The following is a 17,593-nucleotide window of genomic DNA, read 5'->3' as shown; positions in this document are numbered from 1 at the left end:
GCTTTAATGGTGAAAATCTTATGACTGTTGGACAATAATGAAACCTATGAAGTGTGTGGACTTGATGCAAGAGAAAGTTGACGAGAACAAAATTCGTAAAACTAGTGTTTTATGGTATCTTAATTGTCTGACAATGTTACATAGATTCTTCCATCCCTTTGCATTAGATTGAAACTAACCAATAAGGGTATCACAAGTTCCATGCAGAAAATCTGGTTGTAGTAACAAACTGACCAGTAGCAAAGACCAATGTTTACGTCTGTGCCATATTGAAAAATCCATGGGAGAGGGGGGATCCAATACTTATATTTTACTTCACTAACATCTGCCCTACAGCCCATACCTGGCTCCTTCAATATGCAAATGTGAAAGTGGTTTGTCTTCTGATAAAGAATTTCATGGAGATATCACAATCTGGGTGCAATGCCAGGCATTAGAATTTTAAACAGAGGAATTTGACAATTGAATAATAAATACTGAAATGTGAATAGCCATAACACATAAGTAGTAAAAGTAGTGTGGTTCTCAGATTCTTTTAATAAATTTGCTTTAAGTATACCAGTGCTTTATTAGCAGCCTAATGGAGTTTACTTTCCAAATAGCTCACATAATAAAGAGCAAAGATGAAAGACTAATACAGCAGGTGCAAACAGCAGGGGTGGTGTCTGAATACCTATTGTTTAAATTCAAGCGAGCACTTTATCTGTAACAGACTGTATAATTTTATGGGCTCTAACTGGCAAAAAGTACGCACGCGTGTCTCAGTCTGCATCACAGTTACCATCAGTCAGTAAGTCTGCTAGTTTTTCACTCAGTTCTGATCCTTCTGTATAAACCATCTTAGGATTAATTTCAAGCGAGTTAAGAAACTGCAGAAAATAATAGGAGTCTGTGAAAATGATTTGAGCCCCATCTGTCTTAAATGGGATTCCAGTATCTGGGCAGTGGATACTATTTGATGAGGTACTGCATCTTCACAAGTTTCACAGCTACCATTTTGGAATCCATTAAATCCTTATCTCCATGGAAGAACAATGTTCACTATTTTTAGACTATTTCCTATAGTATGCTACAAACATGCAATTTTACCACTAAGGGAACCTTAAAACACTATCCATAATTCAGGACATATTTCTACCCTTAGTGCCAACTTAATTCAGATCTTGTGACCAACACTAGCTATTAAAATATTCCTTGAAGTGTTAATGTAATATGTTACGTACGTAACAGGATGCCTGGGATTTCCCCCCCCCCCCCCCCCCCCATATGTTTCAGTTGTATATAATATGTCAGTTACTTCTTGTGGCTGGTGATTAACACACAGTAGTTTTGTTTACTAGACCTTTACAGGAGACCAGTAAGCAATGTCAAAGTGTGGTGATGGGACAATGACATTATAATGTAGGGGAGATTTGAGCGTCAAGAAATGATAAACTGATGACGGAACTATGTATATTATTATGACATATTCAATGGCTTTCACCACTCTTACGCAAATTATCACGTTGTGACTGGGTCCACTACAGTTCCATTTGTCACGACAGCCTTCACTTTAAAAATGCAAGGCAACGATAACAAGACTGGCCAAATCAGAACAATAGTATTGCAATACAGACTTGCCATCCGTACTAGACGTACACATCAAATAAACAACTATCTAATCTACCACCTTTAATAACTAAATGGTATGTTTTAAACAAAACACATGAACGACTTTTATAACCCAAGTTGAATCTAAACCAGAGGCTACGTTGACTGTGACTAAAATGGTTGCAGATTCCTCAACCTATACTATGGGGCGGAAGGTTGTAGGATGCCCCTCGATAGACCAGGGGTGTACTACACACAGGAAGCAGCTGCATGGGTAGCACAGTACTTGGGGTGTGCACATGGGTGTTCTTTAGATCAGGTTTCTCCCCACGGGAAACAAACTGTTGCCCTGAAAACATTACCAGTTCATGACACTGATGGTGTCCCAACTGTAAAAATTGTTAGTTCACCTGAACAGGTCATTCCAAAGGACTTAAATATGCTAAATCTCATGTTAGTAAGTTGTCAAAGTGTCTGTAGCAAGATCCCCGAGTTACCCTCCGAAATAAACAGTAGTAATGCCAATATTGTATTAGGTATCAAAAGCTGGTTGAAACCAGACATAAATAGCAGTGAAATTTTGAACTCTGATTTGACATTATTTAGGAAGGATAAGACTGATGATATGGGAGGTGGTGTGTTCATTGCAGTTGAAAGCTGTTTAAACGCAGTTGAGATTGATACTGGGTCGGACTGTGAAATACTCTGGATAAAGCTGTCAATCAGACAAGGAGTGACCATTGTATTAGGATGTTTTTCCAGACCGACAGCAACCATAACAAACGTCACAGAATGTTTCAGGGAAAGTCTTGAGTACAAAGGAAATAAATATCCAAATCATCCATTAGTTATAGGCGGAGACTAATCTGGCATCAAGTGACTGGGAAAATTGCATGTTTATCACAGGGGGCAGAAGCAAAGACCCGTGAGAAGTTATCCTAGGAGCGCTCTCAACAAACAACCTTGAGCAATTGGTTAGAAAACTAACTCAAGATGAGAACATATTAGGTATCTTGGGGACAAATGGACCTGATCTTTTTGAGGAAGCTAATTTAGAAGAAGGTATTAGCGACCATAATGTCGCCGTGGCTTCTATGCCAGTGGAAGTTACAAAAAAACAGTGTAGAATTTTCTTGTTTGGGAAAGCAAATAAAAGTGTCTTTAATGAATATCTTCATAGTTATCTCGAAGCATTCACCACAGGACACAAAGATATTGAGCATCTTTGGTCGGAATTTACAGGTATTGTCCACCACGTTTTAGAGAAATGTGTGTCTAGCAAAAATATAGAGGAGGGAAAGGATCCACCTTGGTTCAACAAACATATTAGGAAGTTGCTGAGAAAGCGGATACTTTTGCACAGTTGTTTTAAACGTAGTCACTACCCTGCTGACGAACAGAAATTATACAAAATGAAAGCAGCTGTCAAAAGGTCAATGAAAGATTATTTTAACGAATTTGAAAGCAATATTTTATCTGCAGACTCTAAAAATAACCCCAAAAAATTTTGGTCAAATGTAAAATCTATGAGCACTACAAATAATTCAATACCTTCTGTTGCTGACAGTATGGGTAATGTACGAGGGCAGTTCAGTAAGTAACGCAACACATTTTTCTGAAACAGGGGTTGTTTTATTCAGCATTGAAATACACCAGGTTATTGCCCAATCTTTTAGCTACACAACACTATTTTTCAACATAATCTCCATTCAATGCTACGGCCTTACGCCACCTTGAAATGAGGGCCTGTATGCCTGCACGGTACCATTCCACTGGTCGATGTCGGAGCCAACGTCGTACTGCATCAATAACTTCTTCATCATCCGCGTAGTGCCTCCCACGGATTGCGACCTTCATTGGGCCAAACATATGGAAATCCGACGGTGCGAGATCGGGACTGTAGGGTGCATGAGGAAGAACAGTCCACTGAAGTTTTGTGAGCTCCTCTCGGGTGCGAAGACTTGTGTGAGGTCTTGCGTTGTCATGAAGAAGGAGAAGTTCGTTCAGATTTTTGTGCCTACGAACACGCTGAAGTCGTTTCTTCAATTTCTGAAGAGTAGCACAATACACTTCAGAGTTGATCGTTTGACCATGGGGAAGGACATCGAACAGAATAACCTCTTCAGCGTCCCAGAAGACTGTAACCATGACTTTACCGGCTGAGGGTATGGCTTTAAACTTTTTCTTGGTAGGGGAGTGGGTGTGGCGCCACTCCATTGATTGCCGTTTTGTTTCAGGTTCGAAGTGATGAACCCATGTTTCATCGCCTGTAACAATCTTTGACAAGAAATTGTCACCCTCAGCCACATGACGAGCAAGCAATTCCGCACAGATGGTTCTCCTTTGCTCTTTATGGTGTTCGGTTAGACAACGAGGGACCCAGCGGGAACAAACCTTTGAATATCCCCTCTGGTGAACAATTGTGACAGCACTACCAACAGAGATGTCAAGTTGAGCACTGAGTTGTTTGATGGTGATCCGTCGATCATCTCGAACGATTGTGTTCGCACGCTCCGCCATTGCAGGAGTCACAGCTGTGCACGGCCGGCCCGCACGCGGGAGATCAGACAGTCTTGCTTGACCTTGCGGCGATGATGACACACGCTTTGCCCAACGACTCACCGTGTTTTTGTCCACTGCCAGATCACCGTAGACATTCTGCAAGCGCCTATGAATATCTGAGATGCCCTGGTTTTCCGCCAAAAGAAACTCGATCACTGCCCGTTGTTTGCAACGCACATCCGTTACAGACGCCATTTTCACAGCTCCGCACAGCGCTGCCACCTGTCGGAAGTCAATGAAACTATACGAGACGAAGCGGGAATGTTTGAAAATATTCCACAAGAAATTTCCGGTTTTTTCAACCAAAATTGGCCGAGAAAAAAAAAGTGTTGCATTACTTATTGAACTGCCCTCGTAATGGATGATAAACAGAAGACAGAAATTCTAAACCTACTTTCAAAAACTCGTTTTTGGTAGAGGACTGCAGCACCATTCCCCCTTTCAATTATTGAATAAACGCAAGGATGGCTGAAATAATGTTTAGTGTTGACTATGCTACAAATATAGCACCTTTCTTATCCATCATCTATCAGAGATCATTGGAGCAGCGGAAGTTCCATGGGACTGGTAGAAGGCCCAGGTCACAGCAACCTATAAAAAGGGTAGAAAATCAGATGCACATAATTACTGGCCGATTTCACCAAGATCTATTTGTTGTAGAATCATGGAACATAGTTTGTGTTCCAACACAATGACCTTTCTAGACTCTGAGAAGCTCATCTGCAGAAACCAGCACAGTTTTAGGAAACACCAGTCATGCGAGACACAGTTGGCCCTCTTTGTGCATGATATACAACAGGCTCCAGATACCGGCTCCCAGGTTGATGCCATATTTCTCGACTTCCAAAAGGTGTTCGACTCAATTCCACACTGTCGCCTGCACCAAAAAGTGTGTGCTTACGGCCTATCTGATGACACACGCAGCTGGATAGAAAGTTTACTAGCAGACAGAGAGCAGTATGTTGTCCTGAATGAGAAGACTTCAACAGAAACAAGCATAACATTAGGTGTGTCCCAGGGAGCGTAATAGGTCCGCCACTTTTTACAACTTACATAAATGATCTGATTGCTGGCACTGACAGCGACATTAGACTGTTTGCCGAAGATGCTGTACTCTACAGGAAAGTAGTATCACACGAAAATTGTGAACAAATCAATGAGGATTTGCAGAAAATAAATGCGTCGTGTAATGACTGACAACTATCTCTCAATATTAGTAAGTGCAACTACTGTGTATGAAGGGAAAATCCCCATTAATGTACGAGTACAAAATAAATGCCCAGTATTTGGAAGCGGTAACATCTGTCACGTATCTAGGTGTGACTATTCAAAATGATCTCAAATGGAATGATCAGATTAAACAAGTAAAGTACTTCAGTTTGCACAGTCAGAGTACTGTTCGTCTGTGTGAGACCCTTACCAGTAGGGTCTGATTCAAGAGATTGAGAAGGTCCAAAGAAGAGCGGCAAGATTCGCAACTGGTAAATTTAGCCATCACGAGAATGTTACAAATCTCATAGAAAGTTTGAAATGGGACATACTTGCAGAAAGACAACGCGCTAAATGGAAGGGGCTGCTCATTAATTTACGCAATCCGATCATCGCCTATGATGTACAGCATATTTTATTACCACCAACTTTCAAATCACGCAGTGATCACCATTCAAAGATAAGGGAAATTAGAGCTCGTACTGAGGCATTCAGACAGTTGTTTTTTCCTCGCACAATCCGCAAGTGGAAAAGGGGGGGAGAAATTTGACTTTGGCGCAAATAGTGCTCTCTGTCACACCGCTTTGTGCCTAGCGGAGTACATATGTAGATGTAGGTAAGTGAAAGACACAAATAGACCACAGACACCATCTAACAACATGTGACATCACATTTCAAAGAAAATACCTTCATTCACACATTTTTTGGACCTAAATATAAATAATATTTCCCTGAAATTTAATAAGTGGTTATCTGAAAATTAACTGCCAATGAATTTAGACAGCACACAAAACAGAGCACAAGGCCTTACCACACCATTAGAAATAATACTTAAAGATGGATGAAAACTTAAAACAGAATGTTTTATATTGTTAGATTTTTATAAGGAAAAAAAACCTGAACTGGAAATCACATATTACCAGTCTGCAGTCTCTGTGTTACAGACAGTATCAGAATTTGTGGTTAGAACATTGGACTCACATTGGAAAGACCGTTCAAACCCACACCTGACCATCAAGATTTAGGGGTTCCATGATTTTCCTAAATCACTTCCTTCCCCATCCTTGAAACCATCCAAGCTTGTGCTCCATCTCTAATGACCTCTATGCCAACAGTATGATAAGTCCTAATCTTCCTTCTCTCTTCAGAATTTGGAGACAAAAGTGTTGGAAACCTGACTGACTTTTCCCACTGTCTTATCGTACAATATTCTGGGGTAACTCATTATTGAGGAAAAAAATAATTTTTTGTACACAAGTACGTAATAATGATAACCTGTGGTGTAGCCTACAGTTACTCCTTTATGAAGTTTGTTGCAAAGAATCAATCACAGGTTCAAAACAGTAACATTCGTAACCATAACATTAGAAGGAGAAGTGAGACTGTATCCATCTTCGGCCTTAGTGTACTGCTTAGCTGGGTGGCAATGGGCCTCCCATGCAAGCGGGCCGAGTTAGATTCCCGGCCGGGTTGGATATTTTCTCCGCTCGGGGACTCCGTATTGTGTTGTCTCATCATCATTTCATTCTCATCACCAGTGCGCAAGTCACCCAATGTGGTGTCGACTGAAATAAGACTTGCACTTGGCGGCTGAACTTCCCCGGGTGGGGCCTCCCCGCCAACAATGCCATATGCTCATTTCCATTTTTTCCAGTGTGGTACAAAAAGAAGTGAGATATTTAGTTGTGCAAATCTTACCACCTATCCAGTGATGTAAACAACTTACTGCCTAAGACTACTGTATCTGCTGGACTACTCGTAAGATATGCCAACATGTCTCCTTTCTTGTGCACAATAGCAGATGCACAGGAATAAAAGGACATGCACAAACATTTGTGGAAAAAACACATGTATGCATGGGCATTCTCATGGCCAAACATTACCTCACTCCGCGAGAACCCTGCTATGTATCCCTTTACTTGCTTGGGAGCTTGTGCAGTGTTTATTATGATGAAAAGGCAACAGTAAATGAAAATGCAAAAGTGGCTGTAGGTAAAAACATATGCAAAGAAATAGCTAAATGAAAGTAGGAGAAATGAAAAGTGACAATGTTTTATTTGCAAATTTCCTAAGGAAGTCACAGCGAGACTTTAGATTTCCTGCTTGGGAAACTGTAAAGATAAGGCCGACAATAAGTTTTTTAGCTGGCAACCAGTAATTTATACACGAGTTTGAACTACTTGTTTCACATTTCAGAGTAAAGCAATTATTCTTGAAATTGGGAAATAGTTGAGAGAGGTTGTCTGTAATGCAAATTAAATTTCAACATTGTCATTTGGGTTTACTTTTATAGTTTTTTTACACAACTTTAATCACGAAAGATTATGCGAAGGTTAGTGTCCTCAGACTCAATACACATGGGAATTTCATAGATGGCCATAACCACTGGAATGTAGGTTTTGTTTTCGAATTTCATATTTCTTGCTTTATGTCTTATTTTTAGTAGGTTGTCGAGGAGCTACACATACCCCGTCATTTCTTATCTTCAGATGTCAGGTTCCTTAGTTGTGCTATTAAGCTACCATAGCATAAATACTCTTCCACCATTTCCATATATGAATTTCAGAGGTTTCTAGCTTATTCTACTATGTTTTCCTACTTCAAAACTTATGGTATCTTATTCTGTTTAGTAATGGGTACGTGGGCGCCTGCCCAAGAGGTCACAATTATGATCCATAGAACAAGCTAAACAACAAGAGCAAGATATGTGTGTCTCTGTAACCTATTCTGAACTGTAGTTCCAAAGGTTTTTGAGCTAATGCCACCTCCTTTTCGATTTACCAAATCAGTTGCAAAGAAAATTTAGCTTGCCACTTGAGTAAAGGCCGAAACTAACATTGACCCTGAGTGCTCTCTCTCAACACTGAACATCACATTTCAGATTATGGATGAAGGTCGATACAGATGCTAGCAGAAAGACTGATCTCTGAACATCGCCAGTTGGAATACTTGGCTTTTCATGCCCTTGCATTCAACTATTGGGTTTAGTTAGGCAGTGAAAGGCAAGAGAGTAGGATAAGTGCATTCAACATTCAAATTTAAACCTTGATTTCATCAATCACAAAATTTCATCACTAACTCCATAATGTAAAATTCTGAACAATAGTCTGTTAACTCTAATACTGAGCCCAGCATTAAAGAAATTGGCGATCATATTTACCAGTGGACATATCGTAGAATAACACACGAAAAGTTTGCATACTGTACACAACAGTTGCAACAACATACATACTCGGATTCGAATGAATTTTCAATGTGTTTCAAAAAAATGCTCACCTTCATCCATTGTTTTCTTCAGCTGTTTTCCCAGAAGGGAGCCAGAGGATATTTCTGCACGCAGCATATCGCCAGTTGACAGGTGACACACACAATATTTGTTCCTAAGTAGTGGAGCCTGCAAAAAATAAAAATCTGAAAGCATAGCGTAAGTGCATATTAAATTTATAATTCTACAGTAAAATTGGATCATCGCTGACACACAACAAGAAATTAGTTTCGTGTTCCGTCATCCCATTGAGCATCCAAAATTTTCTTTTTTATCTACATAAAATATCTAGTCGAAAGTTGGCCGTATCTATCACAATGGCTTCCAAATGAGAAATCTTGTAATCGCCCAAGCAGCTCGTTTAGATCATCGTTTTATGCCGAAATTATGAAACCACTTTAAAAAATATTCGAAAAAAGTATTAATAAATGTGATACGCAGTCGAAACCGCATAAATAAACGAGTCACTTTTAGTATATTCACTGGTCATGTATCCCAAATAACATATTTTACAAATGTATAAATTAATATATGTAAATTGATAATATCGACCTGACGCTAATCGTTCCTTGATTAAATAAATATTTCATTGTTTGAGCAGTTCCAAGAACAATGGATCCCAAACTTTGGACTTTCGACTAATATGTAAAAATGACTTTGAAGCTCACCTGTGTGCCCTTGCCGGAGCCCGGTGGTCCTAAAAGAACAGCTTTTATTCCTGCAGGTGTTGTGTCAGCTGGTTCCTCTTTAGGAACTTCAGCAGTTTGAGGTGGCATTGTATTTGCCTGCGCTTGCTCTCAACAGATTTCAATAGGAGGATACAAAATGTACCACTGTGTCACATGCACAAACAAGCAATTAACTTGCTACCAGCACTACATCGCCGCCAGCCCTCGCGAAGATAAAAACAACCACGTCTCACATGGCCATCACAAAGTACTTACGAGAAAGAACATAACTAATCGAGTATGATTGTACATGGGGAAGAAGATGGTCGCAAAAATTAACAGCAAGGATCCTTGAATAACAATGTTAGGCAGAGAGCAGATGACAAGCGAAATATTTACAAATGCTGTGTTCTGTAAATCAAGATTTCTTTTACTAAGTAAGAGCAAAGTTTAGTCAAGTGTTTTTTACAAACAAAGATCGCGCCTAGAGAAAAGTGTCGTGACAACTCGGTCTTGTTCAAAAGGAAAAAATAATCAGCTCTTCGTGTAGAGAATGTGAAAATCGAGTGATGAAAGGTTTTTCGTGCATAAAGTGCAACTTATGGTGACGCGAAAAGTCAGCGAAAGTAAATCTGAAATTCATCAGTTATGTTTTTCCATTGACATGCCACGGCTTTTTGCGTGACGAAACTGCCGATGTTTTAAGTGCAGTGGACTCGAAAAGCGAAATTGCAAAGCAACTACAAAGTGACATTGAAATACAAAAAACAAAACAAAAAATGATAAATTAATACACGAAAAGCAATCCAGTGTGTGTGTGTGTGTGTGTGTGTGTGTGTGTGTGTGTGTGATCAAAATCAAGCGAAAAAGCAAGTCCGCGAAAATACTAGTGCGCCTATGAACGTTAAAACCAACACTGCCAGCGTTTCCGATGTTACTACAAACTCAGCAAACCAAAAACCTGTAGATAAATATAAATGGAAAATGATGACATACAGAAAAAGAAAAGACAAGACCACAGCTATGCAAGGGAAAGAAAATGAGTTTCTAATAATTGATGTTTCGCTGCTGAAAAATATTGCTGCCCCCCCAACTGCAAAATCGACGAATTAGAACACAACAACTCGGCAAATATCTTAAAAATATGGTAATCTCAAAACAGACGAATTCAAAACGGGATTCTGAAACCAAGACTAGTTTCAGCGTTGTCTTTATACATGTTGGAACAAATTCGTTAAGAAGCAGCAGTGAAGAAGAAATTATTAACGAAAGAAAACGATTCGTTTGTGAAGGTGTGTGTCTGCTGGTTCCCAACTGATACTTAAAAGAATCATAAAAAGGAAGTCAGTGAAAGGCAAATATATCTTCCAAATAAAATATGCTGTCAAAGAACAGTTTGATCATCTTGGGACCGTTTTCATGGATCCAAACAAATTCCTGTGTGAAAACTGCCTAAGAGATGATGGCATGTATTTAAACAGATTATGGTCTGTAGCACTCAGCAGAATGTTTGCAGATGTCTGCAAAATAACCGGAAGCAAGGGAAGCTAATATGGCCTGATGGAGGTGTAAAATCAATTGCTGCAGCTAAAAAAGCAAAATACAAACACCACACAAAAAAGGCGGGACTATGGAATATGCTCTCAGAAGGCAGCCCACAACATGTAAGCCAGCAAAAGAAAAGTTACATAAAAGTACTACCTCAGAATATTCAATACATTGGTTACAAGAAACTAGAAGCAGAAGTAGTTCTAAGTTAAGTACAACCAGACATAGTATGTATCAGTGAACAAGGTCTAACTGAAAGTCAGATAGCTAACTTGACAATAAAGGACTATATCTTTTACAGTTATTTCTGTGTATCTAAACATAAAAGTAGTGGAGTTATATATTAAAACAGGAATATCCCTAAAAACTGTAAATAGAAAAGATATGAGATTACCTGTAGCTAGAGAAAACGATTTTGAAATTACTGGTGTAGTGACTGGTGACTAGATTGTTCTGTGTGCACAGATCACCAACTGGTAAGATAAGCTTCTTTCTAAAAAAAATTCTAATTAACTGAAAATCAACATGGAGAAAAACATCGTTATATGTGGAGACTTCAATGCTGACATGGAAACAGAATCAAAACCAAGACAAGATTTTGAAGAATCATTAATACATTACAATATGGCAGCAACAATATCTGCACCAAGAAGAGTGACTTCTTGAAGTCACGCAGTTATTGACAACATCATTAATAATATTAGTAGGTGTAACCATGAGCTGCATGTAGTCCAAATAGAAATATCTGACCATCGTGGACAGCTGGTATGCTTCTACAGAATTAAGGATACAAAGGCAGAACCAAATCAAACAACCAAAGAAAACAGGAATATCAGTGTAAAAAATATCAACATCTTTAGAAGAATGTTAAGCAGAGAAACCTGGAATGAAAGCGTACAGCTTCAGAATGTAAATGGCTCTGAGCACTATGGGACTTAACATCTATGGTCATCAGTCTCCAGAATGTAAATGAAAAATATTAATCATTTATTACAACAATATTCTCCAAAATAAAGAGACAAGAAAAGCCTCAGGATCAGACAAAGCGGATTACTAGTGAAATAGTAGAACTGCAGAGGACTCTGCAGGATCTGTGACAGAGGAGTGAAGCTTAGAATTATAAAATGGTATGAAATAAGTATACAAACTAATAAAGGAGCAAAAGTGAGAGCAAATTATACCACCATAGTGAACTCAAAAAATAAAATAAAGGCAGCTTGGAATGCAATTAATGGTGAAAGAAAGGAAAAGGCATGATCAAACAAAGACACAAATATCAAGTCAATGATAATAGATAGTAGAGAAATAGCTAACATTCTTAATGATAACTATATAAATGTGGCACAGAAGTTAAAACTGGAAATAAATAGTCCACAAAAGAAGGTTACCAAGTTATCAAAAACATCAAGCACAACCATGTACTTGAAACCAGTCACAGAAGATGAACTGAGGAAAATTATACTAAAACTGAAGTCCAAGAAATCAACTGGTGATGAAAAATATCTAATCATATAATAAAGGAAGTAAGTGAGCAATTACTCTCAGCAAATAATCTCATCATTGCTAGACATAGCAAACAGCTCATCCAGAGATGGAATTTTTCCAGAAAAGTTGAATATCAGCAGGGTGGTACCAGTGTCCAGGACAGGGGATAAGGATGACCCCCAACAACGAAAGGCCAGTTTCACTGATATCAGATTTCTCAAAAACGCTGGAAATGCTTCTATATAATAGATTAGTTGATTACGAGGACAAATACAACATTCTTATACCAACACATGGTTTCAGAAAGAATAAATCTATGGAATCATTGATTGGCAGTCTGTCAGAATATATTATATAGTCCATAGACGAAAAACTATGTAATATATAGTCCATAGACGAAAAACCCTACCCCCATGAACCATGGACCTCGCCGTTGGTGGGGAGGCTTGAATGCCTCAGCGATACAGATAGCCATACCGTAGGTACAGCCACAACAGAGGGGTATCTATTGAGAGGCCAGACAAATGTGTGGTTCCTGAAGATGGGCAGCAGCCTTTTCAGTAGTTGCAGGGGCAACAGTCTGGATTATTGACTGATCTGGCCTTGTAACACTAACCAAAACGACCTTGCTGTGCTGGTACTGCGAACAGCTGAAAGCAAGGGGAAACTACGGCCGTAATTTTTCCCGAGGGCATGCAGCTTTACTGTATGGTTAAATGATGATGGCGTCCTCTTGGATGAAACATTCTGGAGGTAAAATAGTCCCCCATTCAGATCTCTGGGTGGGGACTACTCGAGAGGATGTCGTTATCAAGAGAAAGAAAACTGGCGTTCTACGAATCGGAGCGTGGAATGTCAGATCCCTTAAGCGGCCAGGTAGGTTAGGAAATTTAAAAAGGGAACTGGATAGGTTAAAGTTAGATATAGTGGGAATTAGTGAAGTTCAGTGGCGGGAGGAGCAAGACTTTTGGTCAGGTGACTACAGGGTTATAAACACAAAATCAAATAGTGGTAATGCAGGAGTAGGTTTAATAATGAATAGGAATGCGGGTAAGCTACTACAGACAGCATAGTGAATGCATTATTGTGGCCAAGATAGATATGAAGCCCACACCTACCACAGTAGTACAAGTTTATCTGCCAACTAGCTCTGCAGATGATGAAGAAATTGAAGAAAAGTATGATGAAATAAAAGAAATTATTCAGATAGTGAAGGGAGATGAAAATTTAATAGTCATGGGTGACTGGAATTCGTCAGGAGGAAAAGGGAGAGAAGGAAACGTAGTAGGTGAATGTGGATTGGGGGGAAGAAATGAAAGAGGAACCCGCCTGGTAGAATTTTGCACAGAGCACAACCTAATCATAGCTAACACTTGGTTCAAGAATCACAAAAGAAGATTGTATACATGGAAGAGGCCCGGTGATACTGACAGGTTTCAGATAGATTATGTAATGGTAAGACAGAGATTTAGGAACCAGGTTTTAAATCGTAAGACATTTCCAGGGGCAGATGTGGACTCTGACCACAATCTATTGGTTATGAACTGTAGATTAAAACTGAAGAAACTGCAAAAAGGTGGGAATTTAAGGAGATGGGACCTGGATAAACTGAAAGAACCAGAGATTGTACAGAGTTTCAGGGAGAGCATAACGGAACAATTGACAGGAATGGGGGAAAGAAATACAGTAGAAGATGAATGGGTAGCTTAGAGGGATGAAATAGTGAAGGCAGCAGAGGATCAGGTAGGTAAAAAGACAAGGGCTAGTAGAAACCCTTGGGTAACAGAAGAAATATTGAATTTAATTGATGAAAGGAGAAAATATAAAAATGCAGTAAATGAAGCAGGCAAAAAGGAATACAAACGTCTCAAAAATGAGATCGACAGGAAGTGCAAAATGGCTAATCAGAGATGGCTAGATGACAAATGTAAGGATGCAGATGCTTATCTCACTAGGGGTAAGATAGATACTGCCTACAGGAAAATTAAAGAGATCTTTGGAGAAAAGAGAACCACTTGTATGAATATCAAGAGCTCAGATGGAAACAAAGTTCTAATCAAAGAAGGGAAACCGGAAAGGTGGAAGGAGTATAAAGAGGGTCTATACAAGGGCGATGTTCTTGAGGACAGTATTATGGAAATGGAAGAGGATATAGATGAAGATGAAATGGGAGATATGATACTGCGTGAAGAGTTTGACAGAGCACTGAAAGACCTGAGTCGCAACAAAGCTCCGGGAGTAGATAACATTCCATTAGAATTACTGACGGCCTTGGGAGAGCCAGTCCTGACAAAACTCTACCATGTGGTGAGCAACAGACGAAAAACAGGCTGTATCTACAAAGTTTCCCGATCTCTCGAAAGCTTTCAACATTATTGACCGTGAAATGCTGATAACAAAATGGAAAAGCTATGGTAATCGAGGGCAAGCAGGCGAATGGATAGAATCATATTGATGTAACAGGACACAGTATGCACAAATAGAGATTGCATATCAGTCAGAAACCAAAGCCATCAAATTTGGAGGAATCCATAAGTGGGCCACCACTATTTAATCTGTTTGTTAATGATTTAGGTGTTGAAGAGAAGGAGAAAAAAATATTGTATGCAGATGACATGACAATACCGAAGAATGACCAAAATGTGGGACAGCTTGAGAGAAGAGCATACATATCTGCAAATACTATAGCTCAGTGGCTCCTGGAAAATGGTCTTCTATAAAACTAAAAAAGACTATGTATGCAATGTTCAATAACAAGGAGAAGGTTGTGCTCATGGATTTAGAGGTGGCTGAAACAAGACTAGAAAAAGTAGAATCCATTAGATTCGTAGGTATTACTGCGGATAACGATCTGAAATGAAAAAAAAAATTATTTCTGTCTGTAAGTAACTCAGGTCCATCACAGTCATAATGAGGCAGCTAACACAGTATGCACACAAACAGTTTCCATCCACAGTATACCATGGACTCTTCGAACCATAACTGCAGTACAGAGAGATAGTGGGGCGAAAATCAAACATTCAAGAAATAAAAAGGGTGTGATTCTTCAACTTCTCCCGGCGTATTTCTTGCTTGAGCAGTCCACGGGTGTACTGCAGTCCAAGGGGATTTAGGACGGCCGCCCGCCCTCAGAAGCTCAGTTCGTCAGCGCAACTGACGATGATGACTTGTCTGATCGCCGAAATATTGTGCCCATTGGACACTATGGACTGGCAGTACACCCGTGGACTGTTCGAACAAATAAAAAGGGTGTTCACGTTACAAAAAATAGGAATCAGGATCATATTAAGTAGAAAGACTTCTGAAATGTGCAGAAACTGCTTCAAAAAACTAGGCATCTTAATTTTTACTTGCCTGCACACATGAAACTGTAATATATGTCACAAAAGATAGTGTTAAGTGGACTACAAATGCTAGTGTACACTCCAACAACACACAGAGGAAGAATGCATATGAAGCACACCCCACCGACTGACAATGTTTGGAAATGGACCCCAGTACACAGGTATCAAATTACTAAAATACCTACCTAAAAACCTGTGGGACAATGTACTTGATACCAAGCTGTCAAAGAACCTCAAAGACTATCTGGTGGAAAAGGAATATTACGGTGTTTAAGAGTACTTCACATATTAAATTTGTATATATTATTACTTATAATCACTTCAGAATGTAAGAAAATTGGTTAGGAAGAGTAGCATAACGAATGTTTTCTATTTTCGATGTGTCCTACAATACATGGGAATTCACTGTACACCATGTAATCCTACAGGATCATATAAAATTCAATTTAATGTCACTGCCGTTTCATATGCCTATAACATTAAACTGTTTTGTGCAAAACATCTTTTTTTATACAATACTGTTTTAGACAGACATGTGGATATTATAGGCAGGCTTGCTTCTTTTGTTGTAGCTTGCTGCAACTGTTGTGATGAATAACAAATATCAATCTTCGGCCCTTAAAGCTGCAACATTTCAGGTGAATTCAGGAATACAACAGGAAATTGGATCAGCTATTATCACATAACTACTGAGCTCAGCAGTAGTTTCCAGACTACTTTCCCTGTTTTTTTGCCTCTCAATGATTTATAAAACTTTCTGATGTATATATTAAGAATGTTGGTAAAAGTTCGTGGAACAGACTAAAACTAAAAGTGGATAATGTGTTTCAGTTGTAAATGAGTAAGAAATGGGACCCTAGAAGATATTGACAGATAGAATTAGTAAACAATGCAAAAGTTTCTGATAACACACATTCGACAAGTAACCATGTCACTTAAATTAACACATTCTGTGATTATATCAGTGACATACTGACAGCATAATGCCTATTCCACTTCTTTACCTGAGGTTCAAGTCGTATAATGGATGACACTGTGCTATTTTCCTATCTTGTCCTTCGTATATGGCACATTCCCCACCAGTTTTTGCAAAATGTGACACTGAAAACCACAACAAAGATCACTTGAATATAATTTGCACTCACATCTCATTAAAAAGAGTTACTTGAATTTCTCAATAGTTGGAAAAAGTAATGAGAATTTGTCATTTATCAAAATGCATATTTCTTTGTGTAGTATCGCTTGGAGGTGGGACCAAATAAAACTCTACGAGTATATTCCATGGATACTACGAAGAAGGGTCCTTTCTATGTGGAAAGGTTGTACATTTTATTTAAGAGGGGTACAATGAGAAGACTTAACAAGGTTATAGCCATCGTCATCAAACCGTGGCCTGCAGTCCATGGATCAAGTATTTTATAACATTCATCTAGCAATGAACAGTGAATTCAAAAGTGTCAACTAATGTAAAGGCCTTCTTATGACTGTAGTAATCGTGCTCAGAAACACATAAAAAACCACAATCATAATATTGTTTTAACTAGATTCGCATATTTTACTGTTTATGTCGCTTATGCGTAATCTTTCATTGATTGTATCAATACCTGTTTGACCATTTCATGTATTGTGAAATATCGAACACTTGCGGGTGTGGTGGTAAAGTAGGACTATTATTGTCAATTGTAGGGTTAAACTAAATTGCGCTGTTTTAAAATATTTGAGAACAGTAGGCCTATCCTCGTTAAAAACAATTTTTCTTAAATATGGCTGTACAATTCGTGAGAAATAGGCTAATTTGAGAATTTTCGGACGCTTACAAAACCATCTTTTTGTGAGTTACCTGTAGGAGTATTTTGGATACGCAATTTATTTCGTAGCAAATAAGCGCTTGTGGTTCACAGTTTAGTCAAATATTACATCAC

The 17,593-nt window shown here is 38.9% G+C and overlaps 1 protein-coding gene across 1 annotated transcript in view; it reads right to left on the bottom strand.

Moving 5' to 3' along the window:
- LOC126475632 (adenylate kinase) overlaps positions 1-9,568 on the bottom strand; it is a 42,904-nt gene extending 33,336 nt beyond the window's left edge. Inside the window, exons 1-2 of the mRNA XM_050103482.1 lie at positions 9,295-9,568; positions 8,638-8,755 (exon numbers count right to left, since the gene is read on the bottom strand). Of these exons, the coding sequence (XP_049959439.1) occupies positions 8,638-8,755; positions 9,295-9,402 (226 nt within the window). The 5' untranslated portion in view covers positions 9,403-9,568. The remainder of the gene's footprint in view (positions 1-8,637; positions 8,756-9,294) is intronic.
- Positions 9,569-17,593: the final 8,025 nt, after the last annotated feature.

This window comes from Schistocerca serialis, chromosome 1, assembly GCF_023864345.2.
Source record: "Schistocerca serialis cubense isolate TAMUIC-IGC-003099 chromosome 1, iqSchSeri2.2, whole genome shotgun sequence".
Taxonomy (NCBI): domain Eukaryota; kingdom Metazoa; phylum Arthropoda; class Insecta; order Orthoptera; family Acrididae; genus Schistocerca; species Schistocerca serialis.
This window is presented reverse-complemented; position numbering and strand designations above follow the sequence as displayed.